The sequence below is a fragment of the Thermobia domestica genome, unplaced genomic scaffold (genome assembly GCF_964235325.1).
Source record: "Thermobia domestica unplaced genomic scaffold, izTheDome1.hap1.1 HAP1_SCAFFOLD_959, whole genome shotgun sequence".
In the NCBI taxonomy this organism is placed as follows: domain Eukaryota; kingdom Metazoa; phylum Arthropoda; class Insecta; order Zygentoma; family Lepismatidae; genus Thermobia; species Thermobia domestica.
This window is the reverse complement of record NW_027656669.1, coordinates 46,413-70,618: the sequence shown is the minus strand read 5'-3', so window position 1 is coordinate 70,618 and position 24,206 is coordinate 46,413. Positions and strand designations below refer to the sequence as shown.

The 24,206-nt window shown below is 36.3% G+C and overlaps 1 protein-coding gene across 1 annotated transcript in view; it reads left to right on the top strand.

Annotated features, from left to right (window-relative positions):
- LOC145677501 (AT-rich interactive domain-containing protein 2-like) overlaps window positions 1–24,206 on the top strand; it is a gene marked incomplete at both ends in the record, with an annotated part of 66,796 nt that continues 42,590 nt past the window's right edge. Inside the window, 2 exon segments of the mRNA XM_081747979.1 lie at window positions 1–523; window positions 640–733. Of these exon segments, the coding sequence (XP_081604105.1) occupies window positions 432–523; window positions 640–733 (186 nt within the window).

The window sequence follows — 24,206 nt, the reverse complement described above, 5'->3', positions numbered from 1 at the left end:
AATGGTTGCCGCCATTTTGGGTAGTTGTGATTGTGATGCGCTTCGTTCGTGAAATGAGTGGTGTGGACTTTCGTTTGCGATTTTTGAGTGCTGAAATTTAGTGTTTTGTTTACAGTGGGTGTATTTTTACGACCAAAGGTGGTAAACTTAGCTATCGTTAATTAAAAGTGATTGTATGACCTGAGATGTTCTGCGCATTATCGAAACAAGGATAGAAGTGCAACGTCAAGCAAGCACAGGGAGTGGGATGTGAGTCAACTCTACTTGTGCGGGAGTCGAACAATACCCTTCGTCGGTTGGTCCCAACTGATATCTTTTCCTTGGTGATTCTTCTCCTCGCGATGACCGCGTCACGCGTATCGGACTGCTCAATGGATAAATGCATCGTTGCTACACGTGCAGTTGTGTAAACAATAAAAAACTGAAGTATCATGGCTAAAATCCTCAACAAGGATCCAGCCACATACCAAAGGGAACATGATAGTTTTGTTCGAGAACTCCAGCACTTCCATGAAACCCGTGGGTAAGTTCTCATTTCTATGTGATATTTGCATTTTATTTATTTATTTATTAATGGTGATACGTGGCCTATGAGTGCAAAGCATCACGAAACTTAAAATGTTTTGTTTTCCTTTGCAGGACTCCATTTCGAAAAATACCGAAGATAAACGGCCATGAAATCGACTTATACCTCCTGTATGTTTTGGTGACTGCTCACGGAGGCTGGGAAAAGGTAGGTGGTGTGGCCTGGTCCTTTGAATTTACCTCCGCTGAAGCTGGTGATATGAGCTCGCGTGGATGAGAAAGGGCTATTGATTCTTGAAAGTTTGTTACCACAGTTCGGCAGAGTTGCTCGTTCGTAAGCGCGAGTTAGTGAGTTTGAGGGGGGTGAGGAGTGTCCTTGATCGCGGAGGCACTGCTAGCAGACTTTTAGTTTCATCTTCCACATGTCGAAACATCAAACGAAATGCAACATTTCTTACTGTACTATTCTCAGCATGTTTCTTTATAAGTAGATTTAATTGTTTTTTTCACCATTTTGTATTCAGAAAATGCATAATCGGATGCTGAAGAAATTGTAGCGTCATATTAAGTGTCCTTTTTTTTTTTTTCGTAATAAATTTCGAATTATCTCGTATCAGAACATACTATATGTACAATTGAATACGTCTCCAACATTACTAGTAGTGCTACGTTTACTCGTATATTCAGTTTGAATGCATTGCATGCAGGGAAACTAAAATTGTAAATGTTCTTTCACTATCCATAGCAGTAACACTCAAATGAGGTTATTAGCTTCAAGTTACATCGTAACTAGAATCGAATCTTCACAGGCTCACATTTTCTGAAGAACTTTTGCCAATAATAATGTTCTGTATCCTGATTTTTAAGTTCTTTTTTATTTCATTTTTTCAAAAAAACTGTAAATGAAACCAATAGTACTTCGTATTTTCAGTGTTCTAGCAGCAAGTATTCAAGAATAATTGGTTTCATCAAACTTTGAATTGAGTTTTAGATAATTATTTGGTAAAATTCTAGTACGCATGTTATTCAAAGAAAAATGCTCATTTTCATGAGATTTTTTTGTAAATTAGCTATTATTATTATTAAGGTTACTGTTAGGTTAGGTTAATTATATTTTTGGTATAAAACGAATATTTAATAATTTTTTTTTAGTGCGTTGGAGAAGAACGAATGCGATGCTCTTTTGATATAATTTTTCTAGTTATTTTATAAAGGTCGTATAATTACTTAACCGGTAAACATATTTCTTTCTTCGTATATAGTATGGTGGAACATGTTATAGGCCTACAAATTTATCTGAATTACATACAGCATCAAGATATGTGTGCGGAAACAACGAATGTTCTGTTAACTTATGAATATTTTCTCATTCTCAGATACATATGGAAGTTCTTACAATTCTGTTGAATTTATTTCATTAACAAAATTATATTCCCTTATTATCTTGCCTAAGCAAACTTCTGTAGATTTATGAGCCTGAGGATTATTATTAATAATATTATATTCACTTATATGTAACTAATGAAATTTGAAGCAAAGTTTTATCGTAAGATTGTTTCTGATCCGATCAAACGTTTAGCAATACATACGTTCATTCGTTTTGTAGTATGTAACTGTTTGAAAGGAAAGAATTCACAATCAATCAACATGATAAACAAATTCTTCGTAACTTGTATACTTTTACTTCTTAAATATATTTGTATTCTTTACGGGGACACAGATATTTGAGAAGAATTGGTGTATCTATAACATTTAAGTATATTCTCTTATGAAAATGATTTGTTTTTTCATTAGACTTGAATACACTAGAAGTAAATCGGCCTCTTTAATATTTTATTTTTGTATGAAAGAAATTATAGGCCTATATAGAAAAGAAATTGAGGTGAGGTTAGGTAAACTTAGTAGTGTTGTAGCATTGGTTAAAAGATACACTGACTGGTGATTTAGTTATTATGTGTGTTGGACGAGGGAATGGGGAGAGGTTGAGGACATTTGTTAACGGGGATTTATGCATTGCACGAAAATCATGCGTTTGTGCGATCTAGAATACATATTGTAAGATATAAGTACGCAGGTGTGTACCTTATACTAGCTGAAAAAATATAAAGCGTGGCATGTTTTGGTAAAAGTAGCAGTCACTGAGCTTTATTAAGTGGTGTAGAATCCTGATGGTGTTATTAATTTCATTGACTGCCAGAAACTAATTAAGAGCTTCTGCTTCATAAAGATTTCTTACATGTTATTTAGCTTAGAGAGGCAAAATATCTCAAATTGTAAATTACATGTGTAAATAACATATAAAAATGTTGTATGTCTAAAGATTGTTTTTATGTAGGTATAGTTGGTACCACCAAGTTAGGAGCTTGTGCATGTAGTTGATCAACAGTTAAGGTTGGTGTAAAGGAACAAGTTTTGCCGATAGATGTCACTACGGTCTTCGTATCTCTCTCATGTATTTTTTATCTTTCTCGAAAATTTACAATTTCTCTTAGAAATTTCAACCTAGAGACTTCAAATTTTTAGAGGAGAAACTTCATAACCTATCGAAGGCAACAATCCGTGCCGGTTTTTAATTTATAATTTTCTTCATTGTTGAAACAGTTACACTGTTAAAGGTTAGATTATCCATTTCAACAATCAAGCTATTTCAACAATAAAGAAAATTACAAATAAAAAAATCGGCACAGATTGTTGCCTTCGATACGTTATGAAGTTCCTTCCCTCAAAGTTAGTAGTCTGTAAGTTGAAATTTATAAGAGAAATCGTGATTTTTTGTGAAAGGTAAAAAAATACATGAGAGAGAGAGAGAGACGAAGACTGTAGTGACATCTATCGGCAAAAGTTGTCCCTTTTCACCAGCAAGATTTTTAGGAAGAAAAAAAAATGCAATCTTGGGCAATAATTAGGTTTTGGATCAGAGGCCACAAAATTTTTGAACAGCCTCTAAATCGAGTTTTCGTATTTACGGAATAAGTACATTATACTGAGTTAAGTAATAGTTTGGCGTCAGCTACACTGTATGTAGTTCTCCAGATATAAGCCTACAAGAAAAATTTTGATTGAAATATATTGGATCTTTTGATCCAAAAACTGATGACTGATTTTAGTGTTTTGTGTTAAAGGACCTATCTGGTAACATGTGAAAATATCTTTGTGAAGCATGTCTTAACTTAATGTCTGGCAGTTAACAACAGGATTGGTTGCTGAAGTTACTGCAAGGAATTGTATCTGATTGAAATTTGCAGAGAACATAAGGTTGATGGTTATTTACTTCGCTTCTTCCTCGCTTTTCCCGGGTGTGTTTTGCGAACTGTTCTAGAAGGGTTGTCGAACATGTTATTTTTTTATCATTTTTTTTTTTTTTGCCGTGTCCGGTAGGCATATAAATTATTCTTGAACCGTCCGACATTTAATTAGCCATACTTGTTTTGCATTATGTCTTTAAAACTTACAAGATATACAAATTATTATATAGTTTCCGTGAGATTATTAAGATTTTTCATTAAGAATGAATTTTCAGAACTGTTGTAGAAGGTAAGTTGGTTAGTTTCAACATTGAGTAGTTTGAACAACAGATTCGAGAATAAATTTATATCTGCAAAATTAAAACGTAAATCTTTGAAATCGGCCCCAAAAAGTGTTTCGGAAACAGAATACGTGATGCATTTTTTGAAAATATAGCGTGTTTTTATGAAGTGTTTGACTGGCTACAGAATTGGATAAGCCCTTTCAAAGAATTCCAGTGTTTCCAGTGAATTAAATTCCACAATATTACAGTTATAACGTTTGGTGAAATTATTCCTTGTTTGGGATGCCTTTTCAAAATGAAGATGTGACCATACGTGGTTGAAAATTTTTTGATCAATTTTCTGATGTTCAAACTCTATTTCAAAATTTCTGATGTAACAATAACATTGGAACACTGAAAAAGACTTAGTAAAATTTATCAGTTTTCTTTGACAATTCCAGGCAGTATTGTATTAACTGAAAGAGTATTTTTTCTAAGCAGTGCTCAAGATAGAAGCATGGAGGCCGCGGTGGCTCAGTGGCAGAGCGTTCACCTCTGGTGCTAGGGGTCTCGGGTTCAAACCCTGCTCCCGCCAAGTGAACTTCGTGGTGGACAAATACCGTGTACGTGGGTTTTCTCGGGATTCTCCCGTTTCCTCCCACTTTCTTTATTCCACCATTTCATTCATCTCTCATCATCACCGTCTCCTTTAGCCTTACCGGCTTAAGCGTGGGACGTAAAACTCAAAAATTTCATTTAATTTTCAAGATAGAAGCGAGTACGTCTTGCTTTTTAATAATAATAATAATGCCCAGCGTTTTCGGAAGAATATCTTGCATTCAGTATTTTATATATGCTAAGTTTGTTCAACAATCAGTTGTTAGTAGTGCACAGGTAGTGTTAGGTGTAATTATTGTCGACGAATGGACCGATTGATATGAGTTTAGCGCCCCCTTTCCGCAAGAGCTTACATGAGACCTATGTCTACAGCTTAAATGTGGGATCCAAACCACATAAGCTTTTACCGGGAATTGACTCGGGTCTCTCGTGCCAAAGGCACGTACACTAACCATATAAAGTACGATGGAGCTCATAATTATCGTCGCGTCGAGTTTTGTCTTTTAGATAGTTGGTTGAGAGTACTGTTAAATGAACGAAGACCATGGCCACCATGTCTAAGAATTGTCTTCCCTGAAACGAGAATGATTTTGACACGTTATGCTTATTTCTGGATTGAACATTTCCTTTCAGCACGGAGCCTGTATAAGACTTGAGCATACCGTGTATTGTCAGATCTTAAGTAGACCTCACTCCCAACGGACAGTTTAGCTGAAGCAACAAAAACTAGCTCATCACGAAATGTTTATTATATCTGTATATATTACAGTGAAACACCCCCCGTAGTAAGCACCTTCATAATAGTCAGTCTTCTTTGGCCCTCAACTTTTTGATAACGGCTATATATAACGTACAAGAACTATTCTTAGCTTTCACGAACTCTACTCTGTGCAATTAGAAAATAGATATTTGATACCTTCAACTGGTTCAGCAGTTACAGTCAGTTTCCTATCGAAAAAACTGTGTCCTTTGGATTATATCGTAGGAACCTATCATTTTTGTTAAAAAGAAAAAAAAAAATCTTAAATCGCCACGATTAATTTGTACTGTCTACATTTTCATTATTTAATAATGACGTAAAGTGGAAATTTTTGTATAACATATGAACCAACAAGTAAGCGTTAGAATAGGGAAGAAAATGACAAGAGAATACTGCAATTGGAAGAGGAGTTCCACAGGGATGTTGTCTCTCGTCTATATTATTTACTATCTATCTAGTAGATAGTAAAAAAGAGCCTACATAATGAAGAAGGTACTGTTTGCAGATGATATGGCGCTCGTAGCGGAATCTGAAGAATATGGAATGGAGATAAATGTTAGAAAGACAAAAGCCATGGGGATTGGAACAAAGCGGTTGGTATCAAATATAGAAGTAGGAGGGGTAAAATAGAAAAGGTGAATAGTTTTCGATACTTGAATAGTATAATTAATGTTATGAAGTGCGGACATGTAATAAAGACAAATATAGGAATGTGGAAAGAAACATTTGTGTATCCTTGAATAAAGAGTTCAGGAAAAGGCCTGTAAAATGTTTCGTATGGAGTATTGTAGTGTATAGGGCAGAAACATGAACGTTACGCAAAAGTGATGAAAAAAACCTAGAAACTTTCAAAAATGTGGGTGTGGAGAATGAAGAGAATTAGTTGGGTCGAGCGGAAAACGAATGAGAGGGTGTTAGTAATGGCGGGGGAAGAAAAGAACACTTGTAGATGTAATTGGAGAAAAAAAAGAGAAACTTGTTGGGGCAGAGCTGTATCATTAGAGACGTGCTAGAGCGTATTTTGACAGGAAAGAGAAGGAGGGGTGAAGAAGGCTAAAGTAGGTGGACGGTATCAGAACAGAAAAGTCGTACGTAAAGACGAGAATTTAACGGAAGAGCGGCGAGCATCGAAGCTTTAGTTGCGGCAAGTGACCTGCCAATAAGGGCAGAATTCCTGTGATCATGATGTTGATGAATCTTTTATTAGATTACTTTTAATCTAGTCTGTAAGCAAGTTAAGGGTCTTCACTACAGGGAAATTAAACTACCGCTAATTTTGAAGTTCTTCTGTAATATCTTCAAAACAAATACAAATATTCGAAAAGCAGAAACGTAGTGAACTAGACAATACGATTATGCATGTGATACCATTATCACAACTCCTTTATCTGTTCTGATTTGCAACTGTAGATAGATTTAACATTTTTTGCGGGTCCTGTAAATAGCGGCATACCAAAAGGAGATAGGTGAATCGTGGTAAAGGTATCACATGCAAAATCGTATTGTCTAGTTCACTGCGTTTCTGCTTTTCGAATATTTGTATTTGTTTTGAAGACATTACAGAAAAACTCTAAAATTAGCGATAGTTTAATTTCACTGTAGTGAAGACCCTTAAGGTTTTATTCGCACAGGGAGTTGAAGTACACGCTCATATATACACATCCATTCATATATATATATATATATATATATATATATATATATATATATATATATATATATATATATATATATATATATATATATATATATATATATATATATATATATATATATATATATATATATATATATATGATTTTCCACCTTATTCCCCATAATTCGAACACTGAATTCAATAAATTCAATATTTAGTGATTAGCCTATATTTACGTTTATAATAATGTGTTTAGTATATATTGCATACAATTGCCACATAAACTGATTAATCCTAATTGGTGTAACCTCTCTATAACTCACGCGTCTCATTTGCGGTCAGATAATCATGTCTCGTAGGTGTCCATTGTTGAGAAGCTTTATGTATTATTGTTATGATACACTTTAAGAGGCATACTTTACTGTCGTTAGTAATTAAAAGGTAAAATTATACTAACAGAAGCACTCAAATCTTGATGACAAATTGACGCTACGTTTCCATGGACCCTTGTTATCATCTTCATTTGCTTCAGTTTGTATACTTTCAGTTTTTAATTATTAATATACATCGTATTGCATCATTAAGTAGTGTGGATCGTTATTGGCTGAGAGAGATTCATGCAATGAACATAACACAATAGTTCAGTACAAAAGTAGAACAAAGTGAGGGCAGAGTGAATAAGAGAGAGAAGCTTATTTTTTAATGTATTAATGTTTCTACTGGTGTAAGTTGCAGTTCGTTTGATGTTCTTTTGACACAAAAAATTTCAATTTTTTTTTCTTTTAAATATATATTTGTATTTTAATATCCTTCTAATAATTGCAGAATAATAAAATAAAATTTTGCTCACTGTAAAGCGCCGAAATGGTGACGGCAAGTGACGCAACGTTTCAATGACCCATTGTCATCATCTTCATGCGAGTATTTTAAGAAATTATGCTTTCTGCAAAACTACATAATTTTGATCAGTTTCCTCCTTGTAGAAACATTATAATAGATTTTTTGTTACCATTTTGTAGCCTTAATCAGTATAATCGTAATTTTTTATCATTGACGTCTATGCTTTTTATTATTGACCTCACTTACTAAAAATAATACAAAATTTACCATTTTTCTTTTGCTTGTTTTTCGTAAGTGAAAGGAGATAATGAAATGCAACTTACCACAATTATTAGATACAGTAATGTTATTCTACAACAGAGAAAATATGAACTTGAAGAATTTTCATTGTTGCCATCTGTAGAAATTACAGTGTTGTCAAATGTAAGTAACACTCCCCGACATGTAAGTTAAGACAGCGACTAGAGGAACGAACTCAACTGCATTTGATTACGCATCATGTTGCCTTGGAATCCTGTGAACTACTTTTTAAATAATAGCTGTGTTTAGTTTGTAATAAAATAGTTTTAATATACAGTTACTAAAATTAAACAATAATGTTATTTAAAAAGTAGTTCACAGGATACGAAAACAATATGATACGTTAATCAAATGTAGTTGAGATCATTCCTCTATTCTTTCTGTCTTAACTCAGATTTTGGAGGAAATGTTATTCCGGCAACATTATAATTTCTATGGATGGCAACACTGAAAATTCTTCAGATTCATATTTTCTGTTGTAGAACAACATTATCTATGATTGTGATAAGTTGCATTTTATTATCTGTTTCCACTTATGAAAAACAAACAAAAGAAAAAATGGTAAATTTTGTATTATTTTTAGTAAGTGAGGTCTTAACATTTTATTAATGATATCCATTGCTGATATGTCATTAAGTGATTTCAGTAAAATTTTGCTTCAGTGTATGTATAAGTGTTTATCTAGTTATTTCATCTGTGCTCATCTACGAATATTAGAATATTTGTGGTCATCAAGGTAAAATCAAAGCAAAACGGTTAATCTAGTGTATATTGGTTTAATGAAAATGTGGGAGAAGAACCCCCGTATGAGATATTGTCAACAAACTCTCAGGTCTGGACTCAAACCAAGGACCTCACGCATCATAGGTGAGGGCTTTATCACTGAGCCGTCGTAACCTGAAGCTAATTCGGATGTCTCGTACTGGCGGCAAGTAGCGTGCTGTTAAAAGCGAAATGCTTTGATTTTAATATTGCGAAAAGAAGGTTGTAGGATGTTTTCACTACCTCGCTTAATTTTACAAGCACTAAAGAAAGTTGTCAGAATGCAGTGATTTATAATTCTGTAAATTTTATGACCAATATTAACCAGATACGTCGATACCACTGCATTATATATTTCAAAGTCGAAATACCAGGCATAGTATTGTAAGTTACTAATTATAAATGTGCATTGCGTTCGTTAAAATACCTGTGCATACCTCTTTGGCTGACAGTCGTCCAGCCTGCGCCGTGTTTGTGTATGCGAGTGTATTGATTTTTAAAAATGTAATTGCATTTGCTTCATTCCGAGTTCTTTTCAAAGTAGTAGAGTTGAGCGCTGGTTATGTTTATGGTAATGAATGTTTTACTGCAGCTTGTCTCAAACTGTAGTTCGGTGGACCACAAATCAATCTTAAGTAAGGCTTGCAGATAGTTTATCGTGAACTGTTTGGAATTTACATAATTTTCTCTCTGCCCAGAAGTAATTGTCTGGCTTTCCGATTTCAATTCAAAACATAAGTTAGTATGATCCGTGTAGTATACTGCTTGTATTATTCATGGAGACTCAGCTGATAGCAGTGATCTATTGTCTATCACTAACTTTTGGTAATGTATGAGCAAGGACCAGGTGCGTTAACTATGAATGTACTGTCTGTACATTTTCGTAGGGTGTCCCGGAATTATGGGAACCCTATGCTCGAAACCGCTTAGATTGAACATTACTATAATTTATACAAAATAATGTCAAATAGGGGAATTTTCGATGTATTGATTTACTATAAATATCTGAAACTGTATCATGTTTGACGCATGGTATATGATACTAACATTCGACATTAAAAACATTTGAAAACATATCACTTTGTACCAGGCTGGCAATCCTGACAACCCAATAACCTCAAATGTTGATTAGTTCCATTCTTTATGTTAGTGTGAATGTATTTGCACAGGCATAAATCCTCTTGATTGTATTATTCTTGTAATATTGAAGATTTCCATTCACTTTCCCATAGTGAGCCATTGGAGGGACTCGACATTTGACCACCCTGTAGCGCGGAAACGAAGCGGCATCGGACCCATGTTTGTAGGAACATTTTTACTTATTTGGATGTCCACAATCACCCGTCACTTTTGGCCATGCATTTATGTTACACCCTGTATATCGGATGTTCTAAAAATGGCGCACATGGACAACAGAGCATTATTCTATAATGAAAGCAAAGTATATATATATATATATATTTGTATACCTTTTGAGTACTCGTCTGGGAGACTAAAATTGCATAATGTAGCAGCGTCGCAAATGAAGAACCATAGATTAGGTTTACCAATCTATTAGTTAAATCGATTCTTGCCAGGTGGCAGCTAAAGTCGATATTGATTGACACTAGCATCACTTATTAGTATAGCAATCGATTCAACTACTGGTTGCATTCGTGGAGTAATGCTAATGCCTTCAAGTTAATTTGCGACGTTGCCTCGTTCTGAAATTCTGATTCCCCATAGCGACTAAAGGAGGCCTCAGAGAGCATACCATCATATAATATTTTCACTTTATTTTGGCCTGTAGAATAGTGTTGTGTGGTCCGTGGGCGTCATTTTAGAACACCCGATACATATTTATACCTTTATATACAGGCGCGGATCCAAGGGGGGCTATAGCTCCCCTCCCTTGTCGCTCAGATACACACTGGATAAAATGGGCTTCAATCCTACTTTACATTGGATAAAACAGCAAATTATGGTTTAGCCCTATGGTATATATATTAGTATTTTTAAATAATTGGAGACTATCAAAAATATTTATAGTAATACACCTGTACAAATAAGTAGAATTTGTATAACGTTTTTCTTATTTTGTGGGGTGCAGTGGATCGGTTGTAGAGCGCCGACCTCTGGTATGTAAGGTTTCTGGTTTGGTCCGAGCTCGTGCCAAGTGGACCCTGTGGTGGACAAACTATCTTCATTCTACAATTTCGTTCATTATCATCGTCTTCGTTAGCCTCAGAACATAATCGTGGGCCGGTATACTTAATGTCAACTGTAATATCTTTGTGCATTTCATTTGACTTTTCTGTCTTTTTTGGGACTAGTGTTAGGACCACAAGCACAGACCTAGATTATTACTTATGGCCCGTGGTCCTCAGTTGGAGAAACGATGCTTTAGAGAATGTTAAACTATGCTGGTAAACGATTAATCGGTTTGTTTGATTGTTGTATGAAATTACAAGAGTTACATTAACTGTTATATTTTTGTGATTATTGTGTTTGAGAGATCAACAATGCCGAGAAAAATAATAAATATATGAACAATGGTAATCGAGTCTTGGACAACAAAAACAAATAAACCAAAGTTACAATTGAGCTTTATGGAAATTCCGATGATCTCATGTCATTTTGTTTGGTCCTTTATTGGTGAAATGGCAATTAGAAAGATATATATACTTTCACCCATATATTTTTTGCTCGGATGTAATTCAAGTAATATGGAATTGCTCACACTGATATAGTCTCAACAGATCGTGTTGACAGTTTTTTATTTCTTCGCAATGTAACGTTGATTTGCATCAGCGATGCTATGTGACACTTGGAGTTATTGTAAAGTGGAATTAGAACCGTGCGTACTTTCACCGAAAATCGAATTCTCTCTTGGTACTGACTGGAGGTAATAAGAATAACCATCTAACTACAACGTTTTTTTTTTTTGTTTGTTTGTTTGTTTTATTGGCCGGGGGAAGGGGCTCTCTCTTCGCACCAGTCAGTCAAATAGATTTTCCATAGTTCCACTCAGCGAATGATGGGATTATACCGTTATGCATGGCATGCCTACTTCCTTTCAAAATTGTTTCAAAGGTATTCGGAACTATACGATAAATAATTAGTATATGATATAGTTTTCTTAATTGATTTATATATTCATAATAAGGGGCCGCGGTGGCTCTGTAGTAGAGCGTTCACCTCTGTTGCATGGGCTTCTTGGTTCGATCCCAGCTCGCGCTAAGTAAGTGTTGTGGTAGACAAAGACCATGTGCGTGGGTTTTCTGGGGTTTCTCCTGTTTCCTTCCACTTTCTTCATTCCATAATTTCATTCATTTCTCGTCACCGTCGTCTCCTTTAGCCTAGCCGGCATAATCGTGGGACGTAAATATATAATTTCTTTTCTTTTTTCTTTTTTTTATAGTAAGTAAAAATATCTTAACTGCTTATCTAGAGCTTGATGAAAGTTAAATTATCTCTTAAGGAATAAATAGGAACGCCCAAAAGTAAATAGAAGATGTTTATTAATTGCTATACGAATTTACATGTGTACTGACAAAGGGCAGAGTAGTTCAGTGGTAAATTGCTCACTTCTAGTGTGAGGTTGATGGTTTGGTCCCAGACAGTGCGTGACCGCATGTGTTTTCTCGGGGTCCTCTCATTCCACCAACTTTTTTGCAATTATTTTGTTTCAGTAATTGACCATCTCCTTTAGCATAAAGGGCATAACCATGGCATGTTAAACTAAAAAAAAAATATTGTGTTCTAAGAAAATTTGGCGTTCAATTTTTACCACAGTTGTACACCGAGAGATGCATTATTAGCTAAGCAGAAAACTGACATGCTTTGTAATCGAAACTCTTATGTGGACCAGAAGTAAACATCCTTTGTGTTAAGGTAATGGACAGATTGATAAATGTCTGCTGATGAAATTATCCTAGGTTCCATTACCATGAAGGCTAAGAATGTACTTCACTGATTAACATGTTCAGTGGCCCCGCGTAGCGTAGTCGCTAACTCTCGCCTTCGGTGCGGGCGGTCCCGCGTTCAATTCCCGGTGGAAGCACTCGGTCGAAAAAGTGTAAAAAGCTTTTTCAGGCCAGCCATGCTGAATGAGGTTTTCCTCGTTCACACCAGGCAAATATCGAGGTGGTATAGTGCGCCACAGATGAGATGATCGACGGAAAATATGCGAATTAAAAACAGTGTTGCAAATTTATGAACTCTAGTAGTTACTGTTGTTATGAGCACTATATTGTGCTATTAAAAAGGTTTAATTTTGAATTTTGTGTCCACTGCCGACACCATATTAAATGATCCTGAGTAAAAAGGCTGTTTCGTCCTACTTTTTGACTTTTTGGTAAAATGAAGAGAGAAGGGGCGGGGAAGAGGGGTAGGATGAGAGCGTGGCAGCACCGACTTGTCAGACAGAAAGCGCAAAATTATTCTGACCACCTCGTTAATCCTAGCGCCACACTGAAATCGGAATTCACACATCACGTCATTCGCGTCTTGTTATATCTAAAGAGGTCTTGTCACCTTACAAGAACTTGTAGCTGTCATAAGAAAAAAAAAATCTTGAAACCGTATTTCACCATATATACACAGTCTTGAAAGGGTCATAAAATATTTTTTTCCATCTTGCAAGGAGTTGAACGATGCGCAACTTTCGGGGACGTCTTGCTTGCTACCTGCTATCGCCCTCCCGCTGACATAAAGGTAAAACCAGTTTCGCCGCTTCCGAAACAATGGATTCTTTTGGACAGGGAGGGGGAGTGCGCCAAAATACACGTTTTTAATAAGGAGGTTCACTGTTTGTCCACTAGAGTGCAGTGCTGCATAGGTGGAAATACCTTTCTTGCTTTCAAGAAGTTGTAATGTGTAAACAGTAAGTAGGAAGATTGGGTTTCAAGATTTTTTTTAAATGACAGCTACAAGTTCTTGTAAAGTGACAAGGGCTCCTTACATACCCCAGTCCGCTTCGTTCTCTTTCCTCAAATAGTGTAATCGCCAAGGAATATCATCCCTCATATACGTGACGGGCTAACATGGCCATAGACGCCGAAAGCTCAGACATCTAAATCCTAAATCCTTAACATGTTCAGTAGCTAAAGAGGTATCTGAAGTACCAAAATATGGTATTTGGAAACAGGTATATATGGTAAGTGGTTTTAAATCGTGTTGAAAACCTTGTATTATTATACATTGTATCGCTTGGGAGGTTAGTTTTAATATTTCACGAAATGCTTATCTGCTTTTGCCTTGGAAGATAACAGTTGGTAATTTTCTTATCATACAGAGTCCTTCATTGTGGGTGGTACTTCCGGACCTTTTGCATTAGTGGGAAAGAAGGATAGAGAACTTTTACAACTGTTTTTCGAAACAATTCACTACTACAGTACTAGTGCTGCTGTTACATTGTTACTTGTATTTTTTAGTAATATACAGGCCATTCAAGTATACTACTTTTCTCTGTTTTTCCAGTATTCTAGGATTTGCAGGAAATTTGTTACAATTCTGCATGTGTCAAATGTTATGCTTTTCTATATTTTCTTTAAACTTTTTTTTCCCTCTTTCTTTCTTCAATTCCAAGTTTCAACTCGTTTTTCAGTGTCTTGTGGGCTACTCCAGTATGCGATATTACCATTTTATTTTCACATTTTAGGTATTGTTTTCATTTATTTGATTTTCCATTGTTTTGTAATGTTGTGGGCTGAATGCGTTTTTCTCTACGTGGTTCTTGAATTGTTTATTATTGTAAAGTCAGCCTGTTATGATGCCGTTAATGTTTTGTTTCAGTAAAGTTTGTGTTTGATTCTAGCTTGGTTTTCTCTTGGTATTTATAATTTGGTACTTCTTGTGGGATTATTTTCTATTGCATTTCTTACGATTTTTGCCACTCTGTCGTGTTTTTTCGTTGAATTCAGTTTGTATTACCATTACGCATTCAGTTATGATATGTTGAATTGCTTGTGGGTAAGTATTCGATGTCGTCTTGAGTTGTATTTCTTGTATGAAACCTTCTGTCTGTGGATATGTCTTATTTTCATCCACACAAGTGTATTGTGATGATTATTGTGGTTTGGGTCCTAAGTTTGATTCTTTATAGTGGAGGTAAGCGTTAACTCATCATCAGTAGGCAGTTTGGAAGTTACCTAAATTAAATGTCACCATAACCTGGTCTAAAATAAATAAATAAAACGTTAAAAACTGATGCACTAACCTTGCTGTCTCCACTTGATAGTGGGACCCCCATGTTTTTTAGGATATTGCAGAAATCAAATAAATATACTTCTTCTGTGTCGTTTTCGTACAAAAAGTACAAAATACTATTTACTAGGCTAATGAATGTTATTGAGATGGCCTTCGCTCACCCATTTCCTTCTGTGACATCATAACTGATTAGAAGACATATTCTGTTTCAAATGGAAAAGTAAAAGATGTATTCTGTCACAAATGGGGAAGTAGAAGACGTATTCTGTCACAAATGGGGGAAGTAAAAGACGTATTCTGTCACAAATGGGGAAGTAAAAGACATTCTGTCACAAATGGGGAAGTAAAAAGACGTATTCTGTCACAAACGGGGAAGTAAAAGACATATTCTGTCACAAATGGGGAAGTAAAAGATATTTTGTCACAAATGGGGAAGTAAAAGACGTATTCTGTCACAAATGGGGAAGTAAAAGACATATTCTGTCACAAATGGGGGAGTAAAAGACATTCTGTCACAAATGGGGGAGTAAAAGACGTATTCTGTCACAAATGGGGAAGTAGAAGACGTATTATGTCACTAATGGGGAATACAGTGAAATTTGTTTCAAGTGATCATCAACCAATGGCAAACCACACCTTGTTCGTTAGACGCGGCCTCTTGAAAGAGTCTATCCGGCCTGAGACATGATTCATAATTGGCAAATGAAAACAATAATAATTAAGGAAAGTAAATATCTTCTTTTTCTCTTTTAAGTTAGCTTAGTAATCACAGAGAAATGGATTTATTTATCCATGATACGTGAATATGTTAACATTGGAGATTGAAGTATTGGCTGCTGGCCTATTTACGTATGACGAGATATTGATGTTGGGCTGTTTCTCAGTGTTCCAAAGTTAGAGTTCTAGAAGCTCCTGTCAAAATCAGGTTTTCCCAATCTTATATCTTACACCCAAAAAAGTTACTGCTATGCTTGCTTCGTCCTATTTTTGTGTGAACAGGTCTTTCATATAATGGGACTTCGAAAGAATTGTATTAGACTGACAGATGAGAATTTTTAACTTCACTTCTGAGAAACAGTGCTTCTCACTGCAAACCAGATTATGAAAAACTTTTAGAAATGCAGTCAGAACTTCATTTGTCGGATTCTCCTTTTCAATCTTTCCATCATTAAGAAAGCGTAGTGTTAGAAGAATTTTGTAAAAATGTACCACTGTTGTTTTTAGTAAGTTATATATGCTCATCACTTGGTCTAGAGTATGGTTTCTCAATCTGTGGTACGCGACCCGCTGCTGGATGGTACTTACGACTTAATGGTAGTACGCCATTGGAAAAGTGTAAGAACCATTAGTCTAGAAGGGGGAGTTCTTCAAAGGGGATTTTACTATGTGTATGGGTTTTCTCGGATTCTCTTGTTTCCTCCCAACATCTTCATTCCACCCTTTCATTCATTCTCATCATCACCGTCTCCTTAAGCGTACAATGCACAACCATAGGTCGTAAAACTGAAATATTTCATATTTTTTCAAGGGGTATTGAATGATTTACCAAGGATATCAGGGAATAAAACGTAAAAAAGAGGGTTCTGTTAAATTCCAAGGCCTGTTCTTCTCATTTGGACTTCGTTACTGCAGCATTAGCCATATTCATTATGATTATTATTATTATTATTATTTAAAAAAAAAGTGGTATACACACAGGGATTCAGACACATTGCTCTTACAATACTATAATTTCGTTCCAGTAAAAATCTATAATAGTGAGGACTGGTTGTCCAGAAACGTACTGATTGTACAGCTTTAAGAAATGTCATTGAGTATATAAAAATGCGAAATAATTACTCATATATATATATAGGAGTAATTATTTCGCATTTTTATATATAATGACTTTATCAACAACGCTATGGAAAGTTGGGATGGGGCGTGGATTGGTAAAAAGATTCATAAGGAGTTAAAATTCTGATCATTGGGTTCAATGTGGCTTCAGATTAAATAATCGTGAAAACAGAAGAGATCTATTCTTACCTCGGCTTAAATTTATCTGTTATCAAAGTTCTCCGTATTTTCAAAAATAATTGTGAAAGAATTGATGGATGAGAATGCGGATATGATCTTATAAACCACAAGCTTAAGTGGTCTAGAATCCAACCAGGGCCCCTTGCATTAGAGGTGAACGCTGCACCACTGAACTATCGTGCCTCCAACAGTGAAAAAGTATTAATAGACTATAATAATATCGCTCTTTCCTGCAGAACCGAGTTCAAAGTTGTACTGTACAGTACCTATTACTGCATCTTTGCAGAAAGAACACATGTCTTAGCTTCTTGGCGAATCTGCAGGTTTCTTGCTGCAAGTATTTCTGATGCATTCGTAAAACCAAAGATTCTAGAAGGCAGTGCAACACTCCGGTACCAATGCTAAGAGAGGGCATGCGTTTCCGAGCGGTTCGAGCACATGTCTTACATAACAGTGGGAATGAACTGTGGCTGATAAAAACCGAGAGTGTTTCCCTGATACCGGCTTTCTGATCAGCTTTGTCCACTGTTGCCAATAGTTAACGTAGCGTCCGCGCCTCTTTTCTCCATTTTCTGTATGTATATATGTGGATGTGTCAGGTTGGGGCGGTCACGTGAGCCTTCTCGCCGAAGGTGAAGTCTGGTGCAAGGTCAGGGCTCTCTTCTCTGTTTTTCTAGCCTCCTCTGCCTCTCCGCCTACGACTCACACGCGGAAATGCGCCGGGCGTCGTGGTGCGTGAGACAGTGTTGCCGGAACCCCTCGAGTCTCTTTGGTTATCATGACGTCATTGGAGAGCATGTAGTGAGGAAGATTCTATGCTACTGTTTATCTCTGCGTTGAGGCGCTCAGCGATGGCGAAAGTGATATATGACTCGAGTCTTGCAACAATAAGCAGATTAATTGCATCGTTATATTTTTGGCACTTGGGGACTCTTGAGTTCGATTCCCCGTGAGGTCGGGGTTCGTAGATTGTTTTATTGATACTGCTGATCTGGCATTGGTTATCGTATATCGTTGTTATATGACGATAAGTTTGTGTCCAAATTCCATTGCGTTACAGCTCAAATTACTTACCACAATAGTGGTAAATAGTGTCATATTGACGCAGACTGAAAGCGTTCATGTGCTGTAATCCTCATTTAACATTGTCTTGATGTCGCAAGTTCCCCTTCTATTGCCACCTATAAATTGTAACTTGTTTTGCCTTCTATCTGTACCTTAAATTCTTTCTCAGTACCACAATCTCCACTTCTCTCTTGTATAGACTATATAATACTTATTCTATGTGTTCGTCCGGGGGAGACAAAATAGAAAGAGGAAAGTTAGATTTGAGTTAGCGTCTCTTTCAGCAGCAAGGCTATATGAAACGTGGACCTGTAGCTTAACGCACGCTAATCATACAGCTACAAAGAGGCTCGTAAAAAGTTACGTATGTTTATACAATCTGTAATGTTTTTAGGCCTTTGTAAACTAAGGCGACTCTTCTCTTCAGTCCACAGCATGTTCATGATTACCGGTGGAACAGTGGTATAGTTCGCACTTAAAATGGTCGCTGGTATCCTATATAGCTATGCTGCTGGGAAATGACGTGAATATAAATCATTGAATGAGTATTAATTATTATGAGTGTGGTGATCATAACTTGCAAAAGAGCTCATTTGAGAGCTCGAAACGTTCTGTAGCGCAAAGGTAAAAGTGGATTTGAAAAGTTAGGGAAACATTAGGTAGCAGCATGACGTCACGCCGTTCTCCCTGCCTATCTTTGCCCAGTTTTTTTTTTTTTTTAGCGACGCCGTACTTTTTCGAGGTGGGGGAACGGCGTCTCCTTGCGTTCCCCCTCGCTTTAACCCCACTCTGCTGTAACGTTAAATAGTTCTTGAAGACAAAAATAAGGAGTTTGATTTATCAAAACTTTTTATCCTGTCCGTGTGTCCGTTCGCCCAAGAGGCAAGGAATCTAAAGAACTAGCTGATGGATAATCAATTCTGGCCAGGAGGTAGAAGCTTAAAATTGTTGTTCGTCAAACAAAAAATTGTGGGAATCCACGCGCGAACTCGTTTTCTGCAATTCAGTAAGCATCCCCAGAATACATTAACTCTACTAACACAGGGAATAGAAGTTAACTACAACGTTTTCCTTCAATATTAATCTACAGAGAACGAAAGCCATAAGATATAGCGAGAAGTTTTTTTTTAATATTATTTTTTTTAAGAAAAAAAATAGATTTAGCGTTGTAGGAATAGGAACCATTTACTCAAACTAGAACTGGCAGAAATCGTGAACTTTTGGTTTTAATTTTGATTGCTATAAAATAAGAGGTAACAGATAATGAGAATTGATTTTGTACAATCCAAAAAATATACTCTAATTTCCCAAGAATATACTCTAATTTCTCTACTAAAACTGCTACCAACAATTTCAGTTTCATTCAATTAATTTAGAAAATATACCATACTAACCGAACTTCTTCACGGGGTGTACATATGAGATTCTTACTAGTTTTTTTTTCTACTATTAGAATAGGACCATACTCAACTAAACTTCTGTTATTCTAATTATGTACGTTTTTCTTTTTTATCATGTTGCATGTATCCACAAAATTGTACAGATATATTAGTACGAGAAATTGTTTTCCTCGGGCTCTAAAGCATGATTTCATATTCGGTTCTTATAAAAGATACCTTCAGTTTAAGTCTGCTTCATTCAACTTGTGAATCTCCCATATAGACGTTGTGTGTGGTATTACTAATAAGTCTATCTACTTGCAGTGAATAACATTGTTTCTGTTAATAGAGACAGTAGGCTAGGTGTGCCTAGGTGAAAAGACTGCGTTATTGATTGAAATTCATATGGCCATAAATTCAACGACCACAAGTAGTTGGACACCTTGGAATAAATAAATATTATAAATTAATAATTTCACAGTAACATTTTGCTACAAAATGAAAGAGTATTTCTTGTGTAGTTGGAAACCAGTGTTACGGAAGGAACATATACAAAGTTGAAACGGGAGACGGATATTACCATGACTGAAGTGGTAATGGGCTGGGTTTTCTGCAAAAAACAGCTATGATTGATTGTTGGACAGTAGCAGTTCTTGACTAAATGCTAAGCTACAAGACACGACTTAATAAACGTCCACTTGCAAGGTAGTGTGATGAATTCAGGGTACGCTGTAAAATAACATGAGAAAAAATTTCCCAAGATAGATAGTTCTCGAAGAGACTTTGAGAGACCTTCATCCAGCAGTACATTGATAATAGTTGACTATGATTAATTATGCTGTAATAAAACTTAACTATGTTTTGTAGTGACAAAAATATGCACCAAAGTATTATCTTTAAAAATCAGAACGGATATTTTATGTTCTCTAAACGGGTCATTCCTGATTTATCAAAATGTTTGGCCACACTACCTAAAGTAGATGTGAGAAAACAATAATTCAGCGTACCCCTTCTGAAATTGAATTATAGATTCTCATATATGGGAAATATGTCCTAATATTAAACCACCGAGAACATGGAGTTCGCAGAGTTTTGAAGACGGGGCGCCACATATAGAATTCTGAGAACCCATTTTTTGACAGCGGGAAGACTGATTGTTTTGCAAGTAGAGGCGATTGGGAGTCATGCAAAAGTTCTTCCGGATTGTGCCAGATTTTCGGATCGAATCACGTGGTGAGAAGAGCACGCTTGTGTGTACGTTTGAATGTGTGTGTGTGTGTGTGGCAACAACGCGCATGTCTTTGATGGGCGCTATAGTGTCGCTCACACTTTGCCGTGCCGTACCGGGCGGGGGCGAGGGTGGGGTGTTGTGTATCAGCCTGGCCGTTCCGACACTGAAGAACCCTGACCTAGTCACTGCGGGGAGCGGGAAGCTGGCGAAGCACGAGGACGCGGTAGGCCAGGTATATGCTCTCTATACACATAGCATCGACGGTACACTTGACTTGAGAAGTTTCCATACTGGTCCAGTTGGTCACTCATTGGCAGTGTCTCCAATCAGAACTTCTTTGACAGGTCAACTAGTCTTCAGGTGAAAGTGATGGCCACCAAGGATATTAGAAAAAGTGCTGCCGTTTTCCATTTACCTAAATATTGGAAAATTGTAATCGTTTCTATTGAGTAGTTCTCTTTCTGGAGATACGTAGACATGGGCTTGTTCCGTTATTAACTCGCATGTTTACCATTATTCCAGTTGTACGTTTACTGTCCTGGATTTGAAAAGTCAGGTGGGGGAGGGGAGATTATATTTGCTGTCTTCATAAGAATATGTCCCTGTATGTAGCCGACTGACTTTTACAGGGAGTCCGAGGTTCGATTTAGGACAGCATTTTAGGTAGTTAATGAAACTAAAGTTGCAATTTAACGCTCTATAATTGTCCAAAAATTGAATGATTATATTTAAGACTTAGTGGAATGAGAATGGGGGAGAAAACTGGACGCCTTGATGGAACTTACATACTAGTTTTGTTTGTTTTTTTTTTTTTTTTTAATTCGATATTCTGTCCCAATTTGGATGCGGGAGCAGGATCTCGAATTCGCATCTGAATACAATCCTGGATTTCCGTTCGAGATTTGAGCTTTGGGTATCCGATCCGGATTCGTGTCTATAATTAAAATCTTGGATCAGATTCGAAATCGAGACGGGGATCTTATGATTTAAGTATAACTCTGTAATTTCAGGTCAATTTTATGCGTATTTACCTTTTCTCAATGCTCATACTGTGATTTATTTAGCAATCATGAAAATAATTGTTTTCTGTTACTTAGACTAAGGACAATATATTTACCACCTGGTTATTATTTTTTATTTCATTCTTTGCTATCTTAGGAATTACCTTTCAGAAATTATAGTCAGGTTCTGATCCAAATCCGGTTGTCCTCACCACGTACATGACATTTACCATCAGTGATATCCTGGAATTGAACCATGAACCGCTTGTTCCAGAGATGAGTAATGTACACTCATGTCCAAAATTATTGTCGCATGTCTATAAATATGTTGTTGTAGGAATATAATTTGATAACGAATTCGCCCGGTATTTCTTACAGTGTTAGTATGTGTATAATCGGCAAAGACATGTATGTGGCAAATTTCATGTCAAAAGAGCAGTAAATAAGAACAATAAAACGGAAATAAAACTTCCTTGTCCATTTAGCAACATTTTGTTTTACTCATTCTAATTTTCGTATTTATAATTCTTTTCCTATGAAATTTACCACAAATATGCATTTCCCGATTATACACATAGTATCAGTATTAAAAGTACCCTGCAAAATCATAATCAAAATATATTCTTACAAGAAGACAGTTATGGATATGCGACAGTCATTTTGGACATGAGTGTACCTCTGGTTGGGTGGGTAAACTAGTTTTGATTTGACTGTACAACATAATAACAGCACTTCAAATGATATATTTAATAGAGAGGAGAGTTATATTATTTTTTAAGAAAAAAATCTTAGTAGTTTCCTTGGAAATGTTCTTTCCTAATGGAGATCTCCATGAAGATTCTGGTTCCTTGGTACTGACAATCAGAGTAGTTTATATCTGAGAAATATGTGAAATGATGAGTGTAATTTCATGGCGACGAAGAGTTATAGAATGCATAGTTGCTCCAGGAGCTGAGTAGCGTGAGTTGTTAATTCACCCATATTGTTAGCCAGAGACCTGGATTCGACTTTCGTCCAGTCGTGCATTTTTTCACTCTTCGCATGTCATTGAGTTCGCAGGTATAGAGGACTTGATGTGGTAACAAGTTTGGCATAGCTTTTTCTGTACGTGGTATCCCTAATCCTCCTAATAGTCAACCTATTCTTCTACGCCAGTTCTAAACTTCCAGTTCTCTGTACATCGTTGTACACGTGGCCCCAATCCTTGCCTACCCCTAAAAAGATTTGTAGAAATGAGAATTTCCTGCGACAAAAAGAGTATCTTATAATGCAGTTTGAAGCAAAAGTCTTTTGACACACTATTTTGAAACCCGTGAGGAAAAGATGAAATTTCATACTAGGAAATGGTACTAAAGTGAGATCTGCAGCTTTTACGGTACATTGCAACAATGCCCGTCATACTGAAATCTAACATTTTGAATGTAAGTTCGAAATTTCAGACGGGGAGAGCACATATCACGTACTTAGTAACACTGGCGTGAGATCAGAAATTCAAAAGTAATTGTTTCTTTTATGTCGTGTATGGTTTGTACTTTATAAACACTCCGAGATTTAAAATTACTTGCCAATGGTACACTCATGTCCAAAATGATTGTCGCATATCTATAACTGTCTTATTGTAAGAATATAATTTCATAATGATTTTCAAGACTAATACTATGTGTATAATCGAGAAATGTATATTTGTGGTAAATTTCATGGGGAAAAGAATTATAAATACGAAAATTAGAGTGAGTTAACAAAATGTTGCTAAATGGACAAAAAAGTTTTTTTTTTCGTTTTATTGTTCTTATTTACTGCTCTTTTGACATGAAATTGGCCACATACATGTCTTTGCCGATTATATACGTACTAACATTATAAGAAATATCGGACTAATTCGTTGTCAAATCATATTCCTAGAACAACATATTTATAGAAACGCGACAATAATTTTGGACATGAATGTGCATGTTCTATGTTGTGGCCATCTCGTCTAATCCACAATCGTAGTCACCGTATTCACTCCGTTTGCATATGCGGGTCTAGGTCAAAACCCCCACAGCCAAAACCCCCACACTCAAGAAATGTCAAAACACCCACACAAACGGTCATAACCCCCACACAAATGGACAAATCTCCCAAACGCACGAACGGTCAAAACCCCCACACTCAAGAAATGTCAAAACGCCCACACGATCGGTCATAACCCCCACATAAATGGACAAATCTCCCAAACGCACGAACGGTCAAAACCCCCACACTCAAGAAATGTCAAAACAGCCACACATAGCAACGGTCATAATCCCCACATAAATGGACAAAACTCCCACAAAATCGGACAAATCCCCCACACTCTGAAATGATCGTCATTTCACGTCTTTGTTGCGGCTCTTT